This window comes from Crassostrea angulata, chromosome 2 (genome assembly GCF_025612915.1).
Source record: "Crassostrea angulata isolate pt1a10 chromosome 2, ASM2561291v2, whole genome shotgun sequence".
NCBI lineage: Eukaryota > Metazoa > Mollusca > Bivalvia > Ostreida > Ostreidae > Magallana > Magallana angulata.
In genome coordinates, this window is record NC_069112.1 from 37,336,250 (window position 1) to 37,352,164 (window position 15,915).

General features: G+C 33.0%; 1 protein-coding gene and 1 pseudogene across 1 annotated transcript; both read left to right on the forward strand.

The window, feature by feature from the left end:
• Positions 1-1,378: 1,378 nt before the first annotated feature.
• Positions 1,379-2,242, forward strand: LOC128171189 (olfactory receptor 51T1-like). The gene has a single exon (XM_052836912.1). It carries the CDS (start codon positions 1,457-1,459, stop codon positions 2,240-2,242), a length of 786 nt encoding a protein of 261 aa, XP_052692872.1. The 5' UTR covers positions 1,379-1,456.
• Positions 2,243-5,294: 3,052 nt separating this feature from the next.
• On the forward strand, positions 5,295-9,829 carry LOC128174283 (uncharacterized; annotated as a pseudogene).
• The last annotated feature ends 6,086 nt before the right edge of the window (positions 9,830-15,915 follow it).

The following is a 15,915-nucleotide window of genomic DNA, read 5'->3' on the forward strand; positions in this document are numbered from 1 at the left end:
GACCGCCATTTTATATGAATTCAACAATATTTTATTCAATATGATAAATTGAATTGGATTAAGCAGCAGTCACCGCCTATATTAGTCCTCTCCATACATCAAGGTCAAATTGAACACAATGAAATATTTAAACGTTCAATATAATATAATACAACACAGAATAAGAGGCAGATTAAAAAAAAGATGAAAGAAAAATAAATAACAATTTGGAAAGAAAAGAAAAGATACAATTAATATGAGGAGCATTAAAACCTAAACAATACAAAATAGAAGCTTTTGACCAATTTTTTTTAAAACTATCTCAGTCCAAATTTCTTTTATAATCTTATTTTGATATACCAATTTTTGATTCAATCCAACAATAAAAATAATAAATGGTGTTAACACTAAAACAATTTAAGTACGTATTGACCTTCTTCTGCTTGCATGACATTTATTTGATGTCAATAATCAATATTTTGAGATTAGTGTCTTAAAAATTGTCCAGGCTTATTTCAGTACTTTTGAATTGCGAACTTTAAATATCATTACAGAATAAAAGAGATAAACCAACAAAAATCCTCTATAATTATGCTGACTAACAAATTAATAACTATTCTATACTAAAAATATGGAATGTTTTATGCAAGATCTAAGGTGTATATGTATAACAATACGTATTTACTTTAAAAACCACTCCAACGTTATGCATTATTAAAGCTGCGTTGTTGCATTATTTAAAGACGTAGAGAAATCAAAGTGTTTTTTTTTCTCTCTGTTTTCATTTTATTTCGGCAAAGTATAAACGACCCTTTATGTACTTTGTAGCGTATACGTTGACCTCATATTCAGTGTACTGGGACTTGCCTGATAACAGGATGTTATATAATGTAAGCTTTATATATATAAATATATATGTAAAGACTACACAGAGAAACTGTTAGGTTCTCTTCAACCATGTCACGTGACATACATGTTAACTTTAAACCGGATGGAGATAAAAATAATGCTTAAAAAAGATACTAACCCCAATCTTATCACCCACAAAACTCCTCTCCCATTAGAAGTACGCAATCTAATGTCTGAGTATTAACTTTAAATTAGTGCACTTCTCTATAAAGATTCTCATTGAGAATTGGATTGAATGACAAGACAATTTTGATGACGTTGGATCCTGGTCATACAAATCGAAGAAAATAGTTTTAGCATAGTTTACCAGTGAGTAGAATATTCATTTATTTTCTAAGACTTTGTTTAAATTTACAGATAATTCAGTGTGTATTTTTTTGGTCGGACGTTAAAGAGATAAAATGTTATTTTGTTTACATTAGAATATACTTTGCGTTGATGATATAACTGTTTTTTAATATTAATTTACAGACAGCATAGGAACCTCATATACTGATACTAGCAGTATTGCAGGAAAAGTTTGATATTCATTTTCGTAAAACTGTGTATCAGGAAAAAACGCAGTACAATGGCGAATACGTATGTTGTTATTGCTGCATCCGTTTTGTTCTGCATTGGATTAATTGGAAATTCTATCACCGTCTGTTTTGTTGCTGTATCCAAACGGCTGCACACTCCAACATACGTCCTGATTGGTTGCCTAGCAGTGTCTGACGTACTCGTCTCCGTGACGCGATATGTTCAGATATTTGAAAAATCTTTTTTTAAAGAATATACACAAATATATATATATTGGACATTTAGCTTTTTGTTTCTTCATTCGGCATTTTTCCATATGGTGTTAGTGTCATATGTACGTTTTGTTTTCATTACAAATCCTCTTCGCAGTTTGATACTGACTTGTAAAAAAATTCTGTGGATGTCTTTTGCCATTTGGATAAGCTCTATTGTCGTTTCCATCGGATACGGAACATTTAAAGTGCTAAAAATAATGAACATAAAATCTTTCAAAAGTGCAGATTTTGCTGAGGTTGGGTTTGGCTTGTATATTTGTGGATTGCCATTTATTATTGTAGTTTTCAATGTTCGAAAGCTGTATTATTTGTATAACCAAACAGCTTCTGTTCTATGGGCCAGAATAGCAAACTCAATGTCGTTGTTGTTTTGCATTATCATTGTGATTTATCTCCTTAGCACAATCTATCCTTTAATTTACACAATAAACTATGCATTGTTAAACAGTTCCTTTCTAGATAGTAGCTTAGACATAGTTCATGATATGTTTTCTTTTTCGTTGCTTGTCAATACTTATGTGAATCCTTTGATATATTTCATGTTTTCACCCCCTATTTAAAGATTTTTTTTCATTTTATGATGGAAATCACAATGACCAGAGAGAAGTGACGTCAGATGGTTAAGGGAAAAAAAGTTCACCAATTTAAAATCTTTTTCGTTCTACAGAAAGTCGGTGATATTTTAAATTTTAATAATGGGATCTGCCGATTTTAAAGGCGAAGGTATGTAGCTCCATGTCTGCAAAGGTTTTTTATGAAGGACATAGACGCTACTTTTGTTTCTTGTTAAAAAGTTGCGATTTACAACGCACTCATATTTGCGCTAATTTTTGACTGATTAAGCTTATTTCCACACGAAAATTGCAACGTTTTAACCCGAATTTTAGCTCCAAGGTCATCTATTATCCATTTTTAGACTGCAAGCTACAGACCTACAGCTAGACATTTTACAGACTTAACAATATTGCACAATATATATTTTGTTATTCATAATTTATTTTACATTCATTTAAACTTAAGCTTGTGAAAGAGGAATAATGATGGAGTTTGATTGCGGTTTTTTAAAACCGCAATGTATTATTATGTGTAGTTGTAAGTAAAATCACATGTGTTTAAGGGTTTTTTGTTCTATGTCAGTTACGTTTTATTTGTCATTTTAACATTGTAAAGTTTATAAACGAATATCTTTTTTTCTTATTTCGATAATGGTCAGCTATTGTTGTTACATGTATAACATTATATATCAGTGTTTGATAAACCCATTGTCATTTAGTTAACAGAGAACACAGAAAGACGAACATTTTTAAAACGAGGATATAAGTAATTTGCACTTAAACTTGTAAAATCGATTTTTGGTCTTATATGAAAAAAAAAATAATAAAAAAATACAACATCCTTAACTGGTTTCTAACCTGCAATCTTTGGATTTGCTTATCCATTACGCTGTCCGTTCGCTACTTTAACTAGTATGCGCTCGAAATTCTATAAACTATGGGCACTATTTGTGAAACTATACCGGACTGCAACTGACTTGTGTATACTGAGGTCTATAATAGAATTTATAGCACGATCATGTGACATCAATCGACCAATCATATGCTTGGGAAAAATAAGATATATATATATATATATATATATATATATATATATATATATATATATATATATATATATATATATATACATATATATATAAATTTTAGGTTTTAATGTTAAATGTCTGACTTTTATTAATAATGCTACTTACATTGGATATAACTGTGAAGCTTGTTAATGTATCTTAATTTATATTTAATTCAACGTTTTTTAAATAACCTTGATCAGTACGTATTACTTTTATTTCTCTTTAATTACTGTGCTGTCAATAAAAAACATTTATGGTTTATTTTGTTTTCTTCTTAAGGTAACTCCATACTCGTCAAAATTCTCTGATGAAGTTGAAAACAGAAATAATTTCAATTTAATATACGTAAATTTCATCAATTATAACCAAAAAAAAAATACACGTCATCACACCTTTTGAGATGTCAGATAAACATGAACTAAAGCATAATTTAGCATCAGAAAACCATACTTTTTTTTGCTAAAAGTGAAATATTTGTACACTTCTTTGGCATGGTAAAAGGACAAATCCTATTGATTTTTACGTCAATTGATTCAATACTTTTTAAATTATCGTAAAAAAGCGAAGTTAAAACATGAATTTTATGTACGACTTGACAAAAGACATTATCGGTAATCTTATGTTCGATTTATGTAAGTTTGGTTTTTTTTTTGTTACCTTTACTAGGTTAAAAATCTAAAAATATCAAATTGTTGATTTGAACTTCATACGGTAGCGATTTACTTACCTGCCAGTTCTCCCTATTGTTGTATTGTAAAGCTGAATGTGAACATGTTTGTATAAACCCTGTTGCTTTCAGGTAGTGCAATAAGTCCTGACTGATTTGTGCATTTGGAGAAACAGATAATTTGCATAAACAACAAAATATTCATCTAAAAATAAAAAGTAAATTACCGATCATATCAAACCTTACAGAAAGCGAACCCAAACCAAACCCTGGTCTGCTTTCTCTATCCGCTCAGGTTCTGCCTCTGGTCTGCTTTGGAGGACCCGGAGCTGACCTCAGGCTGACCCAGGGCGTACAGAGAAAGCAGACCCCGGTTTGAGAAGCAGACCCTCAAATTGCAATTGAAAAATGACCAAATGTCTGAATTATTTGAAGCAGATCACGACGAAAGCAAAACCGAGATCAGCTTTTCGGTTGTGCGTTGGTGATACACGTAAGTCTTGTCTGTTTGGTGCTGTAAAATTCCGTGTAAATCAATCAAAAATGAATTAAAATTAGTGCATGGGGTTGCATTGAGTGGAGTTTTCTGAATTTTACGTAGACAAATATTTTTTGTGTAAAATATTCATTCCATAATGCATCATTCCCAGAAAAATAAATAAAAATTGGTGCGGAGGATTGCAATGAAATATTATCACTGGATTTTTAAATTAATATTGTTGCGTAAATTATTTATTTCATGATGTATTATTCCAAGTATGAAATAAACATACAGTAAACCAATCTAAATAAATTATAAATTCTTCTTGGGACTGCATTAAGAGAATTCTCTGAAGGATACTTGAACAAATATCATTATGTGTAAAATATTCATATTTATTGCACCATTTCCAGTATAAATTAAATATATAGTAAATCAATCTTACCAGAAACTTCAGGGGAGTGCAATTAAAGAATTCGCTTGATTTAAAGTAAAATACTGTGTTCTCAGTATACAAATCTGTAAATCAATCGAAAAAACCGCATTTCGTGCAAATGACTGTCAATAAAGAAATATCGGAGTTTTAAACTAATTGAAATGCTCCCTTTTTTGTAAAATATTAGTACCACTTATAATTAAAATAATTCTGTAGGTTGATATTTTTGATTTCTTTTTTTTTAATTTGATGGTTCCTAATATAATGAATAAAGGTAGAAACATTATTAATAGCTTCGCGGTTTATAATGCGTAAACTGCCTTAACCCATTTTACAGATTCATACTAGTATAAAAGAATTTTATAACTGTACCTGTAGTTGTTAGTAATTGAAATATTTCAATTATGGAAGGTAAATCGTTATTAGAACCATTTCATGGTTTTGAATTGTACATTTTGTTTAGTTTTTTAGCTCTAAACTTTATCATTATCTGTTAATGCAAATATTTACGAAAACGGTTATTAAAATGTTTACATATAATAATAGTCAAGGTTAACATAATTGAAACTTTAATTAACATCATTTAAACTTTACTTACTTGATTCTGCTTGTAATGCGCTTTCCAACTAGCTAACAAAGTTATTTTATTACGATTTAACTAATCAGAGTTAAATCCATTTATTAAAGGGAAATCCTGCTTAGATTTCATCATATTAACATTTTATTTTATTATCAACTCGTAAATCTAGGCACGTATTTCACGACTATTATTCCCACAATAATCTGCCCCTCCTGGTATTAACCTAACCATCGGCCTTAAATATCGGGCTCTTAGCCAAACCCGTGACGTCATTTTGTACTTGCATTAGTCATCCTTCAAACAATTCAAGAGGTAAGACGTGTTTTTGTTTCAGATTCTGTCAACCATTTTGTAATGTTTTGGTTATGCCGTCGTTTTGTGTAAATTATTTTGTTACGACGAATTCTTATTACAAATTCTTAATTCTCTCAAACCTTTCAATCGCCGATGACAATTTAAAGCTTGATTTTTTATGCTTCAAAATAAAACGCTGCACATGTAGCAATTGCTCGATCGTGCACGTGTTTTCAAAACATCCGACGATTCTTTGTTTTATCTTACAAATTTGTATGTGTTGATTTATTCTTTTTATTTTTAATGAGTAAACTATGCCAAAGGAGGAAGTCCTGTACCACGTGCAAAGCCGCGCGACTGGAAGCGGGTCGCAACAGACAGCTCTGGCTCTGATGGTCCCCAGCATAGTGCAATCTGGTTGATTTCTCCACCTCACCTAACCTAAATAGGAAAACCATGTCGACCCAAAAGCAACCACCAGCGCTGAACAGGGAGCAGTTGGACGAGGTGACACGAGCAATGGTGGCCGCCATGTCTTGTAGGGCAGTTACCTCTCATCCCCAGAATGAGATGACGCAGGATGCATCCACAGAGTATCCAGGTACTGACATTCTACCTACACTAGCCATAAGTAACAATCAAAAGTCACTTGTGCAAATTTACCATAATGACCTTGGGCACAATGTTTCCAATAACCTTAAGCTAAAATAGCTAACGGCGAGTACGTAATGAATCTGATCCTAATGACGATACAAAATACTTCAGTATGCAAGGTGGCAACATTACCTAATCATCCAAATACAAACCAAAGGTTATTACAGATATTCAGGTATGGACTGATGCATTTCTGGTCTATGCCTCTATATATGTCTTATACACCCTGAGTGCAGTACAGCTTTATTAAAATATATGCATACTATCAGGCTAGGGGCTAGTCGTGCAAAAGCTCTCGACTGGAGAGATTATGACATATAATTCCGTTTGAAAAAAAAATGTAATCGAAATATGTCATTTGCTGTTGTTGACCAAGAGTTGTGGCTTTTATATATGTACAGCCCTCTGGCTGTTCAAGGGTCTGTGACACAAAACATCCCCCATAGATGTTATGAATTCAATTATAAAGGTCAAAGCACCAAAAGTGTATGTCAATACAAGCATGAGTGCATTTTGTGTTCTTTAAATCTTCCCTATATCAAATGCAGACGCGGTTCAGGTTCTGATTCAACTTACAGGCCAAACAGCGTTTCAACACCCCGGCGACCTCAGTTACCTAGAATGCAGTCAACCACGTCCACCTATGCTAGACCTGCCCTACCTCAGCGTCCCAGAGCCCCCCAAGCAACCCACCAATTTAGACTTTAGCAGCATTGCTCACTCTCCGGTTAATGTCATAAACTTAAGTAAATATCTCGCTCACTATCCAGATCAACTAGCTGCTTTTGAATTATTACAGGGATTTACATATGGGGTTAAGCTTGGTTACCAGGGTCCACGGGTTGCATCAGACGCTAAAAACCATTAAATATTTGTACTGTTTGCAGCGGGAAGCTATGCAGGCCGTCAGCAAGGAACTTATTTTGGGGAGGGTTGCGGGCCCCTTTGTGTTTTCACCACTTCCTAATCTAAGGTTGTCACCGGCATGGTACCTAAAAAAAGGCTCATTTCGACTCAATCACCATCTATCATACCCATATGGATCTAGTGTTAATGACTTTATTGACAAAACTGTATGTTCAATCAAATATTCCTCTTTTGATGAAGCCCTTTGTGTGTTAGCTAATCTTGGTCCCGGGGCACACATAGCTCGCCTTGATATTAAAAGTACCTTTAGATTGCTACCGATTCACAAGTCTGAATTTGAGTTGTTAGATTTTAAGATACAGGAAATGATTTTTATTGACAAGTGTTTCCCATTTGGCTGCTCTGTTAGCTGTGTTAAGTTCGAGAAATTTTTAGAATGGGTATTTAGGGACAGATCAAGTTGTGACAACATAGTGTATTATTTGGTTGGTTTTTTACTAGCGGGAAAAGCTGGATCACAGGACTGTGCCTTTCTGATGGGTGTTTTTAGGGAATTTGTGCAGAGTTAGGAGTCCCATTAGCTGAAGACAAAACTCTTGGTCCCGCAGACTGTCTAGTGTATCTTGGCTTAGAAATTAACACAGCTAGTATGACTGTTAAGATCCCCTAGGTAAACTTTAGCAGTTAAAGTTCAAATTGTTGCATATTTTACAAAAACACAAAGTTACTTTACCAGAACTTCAAGAATTAACTAGGTTGCTGAACTTCTGTATTCGTGCTATCCCAGCTGGTAGGGCATCTGTTAGAAGGTTGTATGATGCATCCTGTGGGCTGTCGCGTCCTTATCACAGGCGTAGGTTTACTGAAGAAATGAGAAGGGATATTGACACTTGGTTCATGTTTTTGGAAAATTCCAATGGAGTTACATCATATAGATTGGTCAATTGGTCAAATGATTTTGATCTCCAGTTAGTGTAGTTAATGCTGATTTAGGATACGGGGCGGTTTTTGGTCATCATTGGGCATACTTGGGTTGGCCGGACCTTTTGAAGGCATCAGATATCTTCTCGGACATAACATTTTTGGAGCTAGTTCCTATAACTATGGCTTTTGCAATTTGGGGCAGCAATCTGTCTGGTAAACGGCTAATAATTCTTACCGATAATGAAGCCTTAGTTTCAATTCTCGATTGTAATATCTCAAAGTCAAAAAGAGTTATGTATTTGCTTAGGCAATTAGTTTTGCAAAGTCTGATGCTTAATATTCAGTTCAAAGCTAAGCATATATCAGGGATATACATTGTTAAAGAAGATTCTCTTTCCCGACAGCAATGGAATCGATTCAAGGCCAGTTTTCCAGGAGCAAACAACCAGCCATTAGCAATTCCTGCATCATTTCTGCACATGATTTACAGCTTAGATCCCAGGAGCTTCTGAGTTATGCTTTGTCAAACAATACATGCAAACTATATGATACTGCAGTAAATGCATTCCATTTGTTTTGTCGAGTCTATCTAAGTCGGACAGTTTGGCCTCCATCTCAGTCAGATTTAGACAAGTTTGTGTCATATCTATCACTGCGGAAATTTTCAGCCACCACAACTAAAACATATATTGCAGGTATTTCTTACCACTTTAAATTACATTGCTTCCCAGACAGGACCAAAGGTTTTTTACTTAAAAAAGTTTTGCTGGGACTGAGCCGCAGCAATTCCCACCATGACACTAGAAAACCAATTACCTTGCAGATTTTAACCACCATGGTCCAGACCTTCCCAAGCAACTGCCACTCATATTATGAATCTACACTTTTTACAACTATATTTGTTACAGCATTCTTTGGGTTTTTTCAGAATGGGCGAGTTAGTACAAAACACAAAGCAGGATGTGGGATATGCTATCCAAGTGCTAAATGTGTCATATTCATCACTGGACAACACAATTAAAATTGTACTTCATCACTCAAAGACTGATCAGGCGGGTAGGTAGCTGCTATTCAACTTAAGTCTACACAAGATTGTTTGTCCTGTGTCCTGTATTAGGTTATATTTACAGTTGAGGCCGAAGTGTAGGGGGTCATTGTTTTGTCATATTTCAGAAAGTTCGGTGACTAGATACCAGGTAGTATCAGTTTTCAACGTTACTAGAGAAATTAGGTTTAGACACTAGGTTGTTCAAGACACATTCATTCCGTATTGGTGCAGCATCTAATGCTTGGGCGCCAGGAGCAAGTCAGCAGTATATTGCAATTGAGGGTAGATGGAAATCTTCTTGCTTGCTTAATTATTTAAGACAGTAGCACCTCTCATAAATGTTTAGGTATTGAAGATGACAACCTTCTCGCATGTTTTTATTTACATGTATGTAATTTTTTTAAGATCATACAAGAATCTGGATTGTTGGTTCATCCATCATTAAACATGCTTTTTGTCATGCAAGAAAGTCTTGCCGGGGCACTGATTTACAGCTAAATAGACACCATTGCAGGACAAGTTGGTTCGTTGTGACTTTGTATTTGTTGGCCTCCAATCGTCATGGCTGCTGAAAGAAATCCCACGCAATTCCAACAGTGGGCGGCATTCTGGCTTACCATTCGTGCTATGTCAACAATATTAATTGACAGTTATTTGCATTTGTATATTTATTATGGTCTAGGTGAGCAAGCAGTTGAGCATCTGTTCCCAGGGCTCAAGCTTTTGCTTTGCTTGTTTGTTAGGGATACCCTATAAGGCAAAAATTGATGCCTGGCTCACACATTTATAAGCAGCCATGACCAATCATCGCCAAATAAAACTTAAAATAAAATACTGTGTAGTTGTTTTTCATTGGGCGATTCCCCATACTTGTTTTGTTTTCTGTATTTCATCTTTGATAAATCGTATAAATATAACCAGAAAATGATGCCTTCTTCGTAATCACAGTTTTCTACTAAATTATTTAATGAATTTGTGATCCCCTTTAAGGAATTGTTATAGGGGGTGAAAATAAAAAAAAAAGGTCAATAATTACCTTTAGTCTGTTTATTGTGTTGTATTTTCAAATTCATACAAATAATTTTAGTTCAATTTTGAGAACAGTATTGTATATCTCATGTAAAAATTAACCTATACTAATATCTTTTGTGTTTCACTAGGTTTTACATAGTACTAGTACATGCATGCAATAATTTGTTATTTGAAGTTTTGCGGGGGTTTTTTGGCTTTTAATTTCAATAATATAAAATCCGCTTTTTCTACTCCAGAGAAAAAGAAGTCAACCTAACTAATATAAAAAAAATGACATAAGGTAATAACTAGAGTCGATGCTTGATCAAATAAATACATATACAAAGATGTATTTATTGCCTGACGTCATGACGTCAGGCATAGACGTCATGACGTCAGGCATATCACAGGTTTAAAAGTTACATTCTCCGAAACAGTGCAGACAATGGGATCAAGCAATATCATTTTTTACGAAAAAGATTAACCGATGCATGTTTAAGGTGTCAGCATTTACATTCACAATTGATGGAAACGTCATATTGCATGTAATATAACAACATCAAGCAAGAGTTTTCAAGTAAAAGGGATGCTCACCATGCAATGCACGTGTGCAATCCTGATTTAAAAATAGATCAGCACTCCACCATATTAGAACGGTGAAAAAGGGGGAGAGGGTCATCGCAACAAGTTGTGACATATTGCCTATTACGATTCAATGTAAAAAATAATTGGTGTTGGATTATCATTATTACAAGTGTTTTATCAGTCTGGATTAAAACAAATATATATTAATACAGCAAGAATATTTACTGGAGGACCTTACTAAATCACCAAAGCGGGTTGTGACCCGATTTTCGTTTAGTTGGGCGATCTCATTAATCTTGAAAAGGGATTATAACTCGCTGGTCTTACTAAATGTACATTACTACATTTAACAACGACTAATCAAGTGTGTTTAATAATTCGATAGATCTCTTCCAAAACACCCGATCCAAAGTATAATATACATGAATGTAGCTGTTACAAAACAAATGTCGAAAATTCATCTGACCCCCCCCCCCCCCCTCTGGATCTCTGCCAATGGATGAGTTCATCAAGATCTCAGCCGTTGCGTGAATTGTAAAGCAGGACTTCGCACCATAATGTCTCATTCATAGTTTTTGCGCGCCGATTAGTGGACGAGTCCGTTGGGGTCATGCGAATACCACAGAGCACACCGTGCTCTGTAAATATCACAGGCACGTAGCATCGGGGGTTGGGATGGGGTTATGGGACTGCTTTCCCCCTCCCCACTTTTTTTGCAGCAGGCACTTTTCTTTACTTTTATATAATAAATTTAAATATCATGGATTTTTCCCCCCTTTCACTTTTGTAGGAGCATGTAATAAATGAAATTGCAAATAAGAAATTAAATTGAAGTTAAAGTTAGGTTTTTTTCATGAATTTGAGAATTCACCCTTTTTTAATTGCTTGTCAAGATGATTTTGATGAAGCTTCCCCACACACATTCAAAAACAAAACGTGTTTGTATACTCTTTCATTTTTTATATGGTAAATATAACAAATACAATTTTAAAAAAAAATCACTATTTAATCTCCAGCTTTCAAGCTGCATTTATATGTTATGTGTACATTCCTTTAAAAAAAATAATAAAACAATTGGATTTTTATGCGATACTAGTATATATGTACATGTTCTAGATCGAAAAAAGACTGACATTTCGTCTTAAATTTGCACGTTTCGTTTATAAATCTATGATCAGCAGCGAAAATTAAAATTCATCACTGATAAGATAGCCTAATTGATACATGCATGCTTCCATTAGTCAGGCAAGCTTTTTGGAAAGCTATTACTTGTTTAATTCTAAACAAATGTACGACTAAGTGATATAAGGTTGACATTTTTACGTTATCGATTTTTCCTATAATTATTATGTCCCATTGCGTCCAACAGTATACGTTATAAATTTGAATCGTGATGTTATCACAGAAAAAGGCACTTGAAAAATGTCAATATTTAAACATATCAATGTGAATAGGGCAAACATTTACTGACTGATTGGTCCTGAAGGATAAAGGAATGTACTTCGGGATATCATCAAAGTTTAACTCAGAATATAGTTGAAACGTGGTTATGTATAAAAGACCTAAAACAATGAAAAGAATCTAAAATGAATTCCTGGGCAGCGGTCTTTCATTTACATGGTTTTATGATAGTACATTCTTCTGAACAATTCTTCATTAAACGAGGCTATGTTTTGAAAACTACGGATCAAAGTGTTTTTGCTGTCCATACCCTGGAAATCAAGTATATTGTAGTCTATTGTAGGATGTGCATTGCATTGTGCCATGGATGTACTTTGTAACGCTTTTGACCTTTGCTTTCTTGACGGTACACTTGTCGATTCCGCAGTGGACACGCAAACCTTTCCAATACCATTACACAATGGGAACATTTTGAAATCATAGCTGTAAGTATTATTCTCTTATTAAGACCTTAATCTTGGAACAAAACAAATGTAGATGATATTGAGATGGAGTTCAATTCACCTTATTATTTGAACTTGGCCTTATATTGTGTATCAAATTATATGTAGACCGTACCTCAAAGACTTTAATTTAAAGACTTAAATTTGACAGCACGGATAAGTTATACCGAGTTAGGATGAATGCCGATGAACTGGAATTCTTTACCTCTAGAAAAAAGACAATCAAGTACTAATAGTTTGTTTAGAGCGAATTTACTTGTACTTGTCCGCATGGCGAACGTTGTTAGAATGTATTCCATACTGGTCTTTATCAAATTGTGCTCTGTAAAGATACATTAAATTATGGTGTTTATAATAGGGTATTACTATATTCAGTTACAGATCCGCTCCTGAGTTTTCATGGGATGACGTAAATAAAATCGATGAAGGTCAACTGCATTTTCTTGGACCTTTCTGGTTTTTGTTTTTTTATGATCACCCCAATTTATAAATCAAGAAGGGATATTCATGATAGTCTTATAGTGATATAAAAAATAGAAGTATGTTCGCATTTTGAGTTTTGAATTAAATTTAAAATTTGGCCAAAATAAACCACAGAAGAGACAATGAAGACTAGGAAATGTTTGTATTTCATATATATGATATTCAGCGCTGCCAATATGAAATGATGAAGTAGTACATGAAAGGCGGTGGAGAATTTATGTAAATGGGCGAGCGATCGGAATAATTTGAAACAAATTTGTGGTTCTTCTTAAACTCATAAATATTCCTACTGTACAATCAAATTCAATCAGATGTAATTTTTCATCAAATATTGCACATTTTTATATGACTTAAATATCTTTTTATCCATTATGATATTTATCATAATCAGGTAATTTTCTGCTGATTTGAAAATATTTCAAGGTCTAATGAGCCACCTTAATATAAACCCACTTGTTTTGCATAATGCCTTCATTTCAACCTTAGTAACCGGTTGAAAAAATTGTAGTAAAATATTTCTCTTAAACTTTAGTAAAACAGTTTGTTTTTTGTATAAAAATTTATTTCATAAACAACCATTCCCTGTATATCAATAAAATTAAATAACTCATAAATAAGTCATAATGTCCCTGAATGGTAAATGAAGCTATCACATTTCTTTATTGACTATTAACCATTACATATATCAAAATACATCTCACATTTTGCTAACATGTATGTGTGTCTTTATAAAGCAATGATTTTATTAATGAACATTCCATGTATATCAAAATTATTAGAGGTTTGCTTTAAAGGGGCATGGTTAGGATTTTTTTCTTTTTTTTTTTTATTGTTTACAATACTTTAGAAATCTATTTCTAAAGATACACCAAAGTTTGAGAGTCAGCCGTAAAGTAAAATGCAAGATACAGAGCTAATAATTATTTGTTAAGTAAAAAAGGCGTGTGCCATTGTTGTTCCTCTAATTGCAAAACAAAACAAAAATATGAGCCGAGCTTTGTTAACATAACAAAGAACTGTGAGCTCTGTATCTTGCTTATATAGGACGACGGACAGTCAAATTTTAGACGACTACCAGGTTTCTTTAAACACCTTACTGAATCATTGTAAACAGTAAAAAAAAAAAATAATATTAATAAATTTTAACCAAAAACGTGAAAATGGCCCATTCAAGTTTTGTTTCAGAATTTTCTGAAATTGTTAGACTATCAAATTATTATTTTTAATTCATTATACAATTCCTTGAAGACCAATCGAAATAGATTCGGGGAAATGCAATGAAAAAAAAAAATCAGAATTTCATTTTCAACAACACGTTTTTTAAGATGAAATATTTATTTCATGATATAACATTTACTGCTAATGAATAAAATATTTCAATTAAAATGCAGATAACTGCAATAAAAGGATTATCTGGATGTTAGAAAAAAATACTACACGAATTGAGTCTTAAATCTTACACTTGCCGTAGCATCCTAAAAATCAAAATCACTCTTTTATTTGAAGATAGTTATAAGTCATTTAATAAGTTTAATCGACCATGCAAGTTTCAATATGGCCCATTATTTGATGCAGTTTTTTTCACCTACAACTTCACATTTAAACGAAAGATTAGAAAGGTAAAGGTCTGCATACGGACATACACACGATTTTAGATCAGAATTTTAGTCTTTTTTAATGTTTAAAATGTAATAAAATGGTTTACATGCACAATTTAAAAATTGTAATCCCCCCCCCCCCCACGGATAAAGATTTTGAAAATTTTTGGAAACTTTAAATTTCCCTAGTGGTTTTTTTTTTTGGATGAGTCTGCCCCCCCCCCCCTACTTTAAAAAACGATGCTACGTGCATGTCTAAGACCTTTTAATATTATATATTATATTATATTTTACTTTGTTAGATTTGTTAGATTTATTCAATTGTTAAAAAAAATATTCTTATAGTCGATAAGATTTTAAAGTATACGTGTATCAATTAATCATCATTACAAAATAACAATGTGTTTAAAAAATTCGAGGCTGTATGTGTGTATGAACCAGAAGAAATCAATATATCAGTGATGCTTTTTTTTTCATAATCAGAGTTTTCAATAAGATACATGTAATTCAAAGAATATGTGACCCCGCTTCAAGAAAAAAGAAGTCTAGAAAAACTGGAAAAGCCTATCTGTAACCTTTCATTTTTAATACATTATGTAACTTCACTACAATACATTTATATGTAACATGTAATCTGTTTATTATGCGTCTATTTTTCATTAACTTGTACATAGACATTTTCAATTTAGGTTTAGGATACTGATTTATGTTATCTCCGGAAATAATTTATCAATAACTTAATAAATTTATCTTATAACATGCATCAATGACTTATGATTGTAACTGCTCTGGTTTTTCTTGCTTTTAAAATCTAGAGAATAAGATTGATTTTTTAAACCAGAAATCAAAATTAAGTACCATCCCTTCCATATCATAAGTTATTTATCAACATATTATTATGTTTGAGCTAATTTAGTCAATGCAAAGCTATTACATTATTGTTTTCGTACTGTTTATTATAATTAAGGTTTTCCGTTTCCAGCAAAAGACCTTCAAACGGTTTATTCTTTCTTCACCCAAATTTTGTGCACGCGATTTTTTTAAGAAAACTATCCAACTGATCTCAACGTTTTCTTT

Excerpts from the sequence above, each read along its gene's own strand:
- LOC128171189 (XM_052836912.1), top strand. The coding sequence starts at position 1,457 with ATGGCGAATACGTATGTTGTTATTGCTGCATCCGTTTTGTTCTGCATT.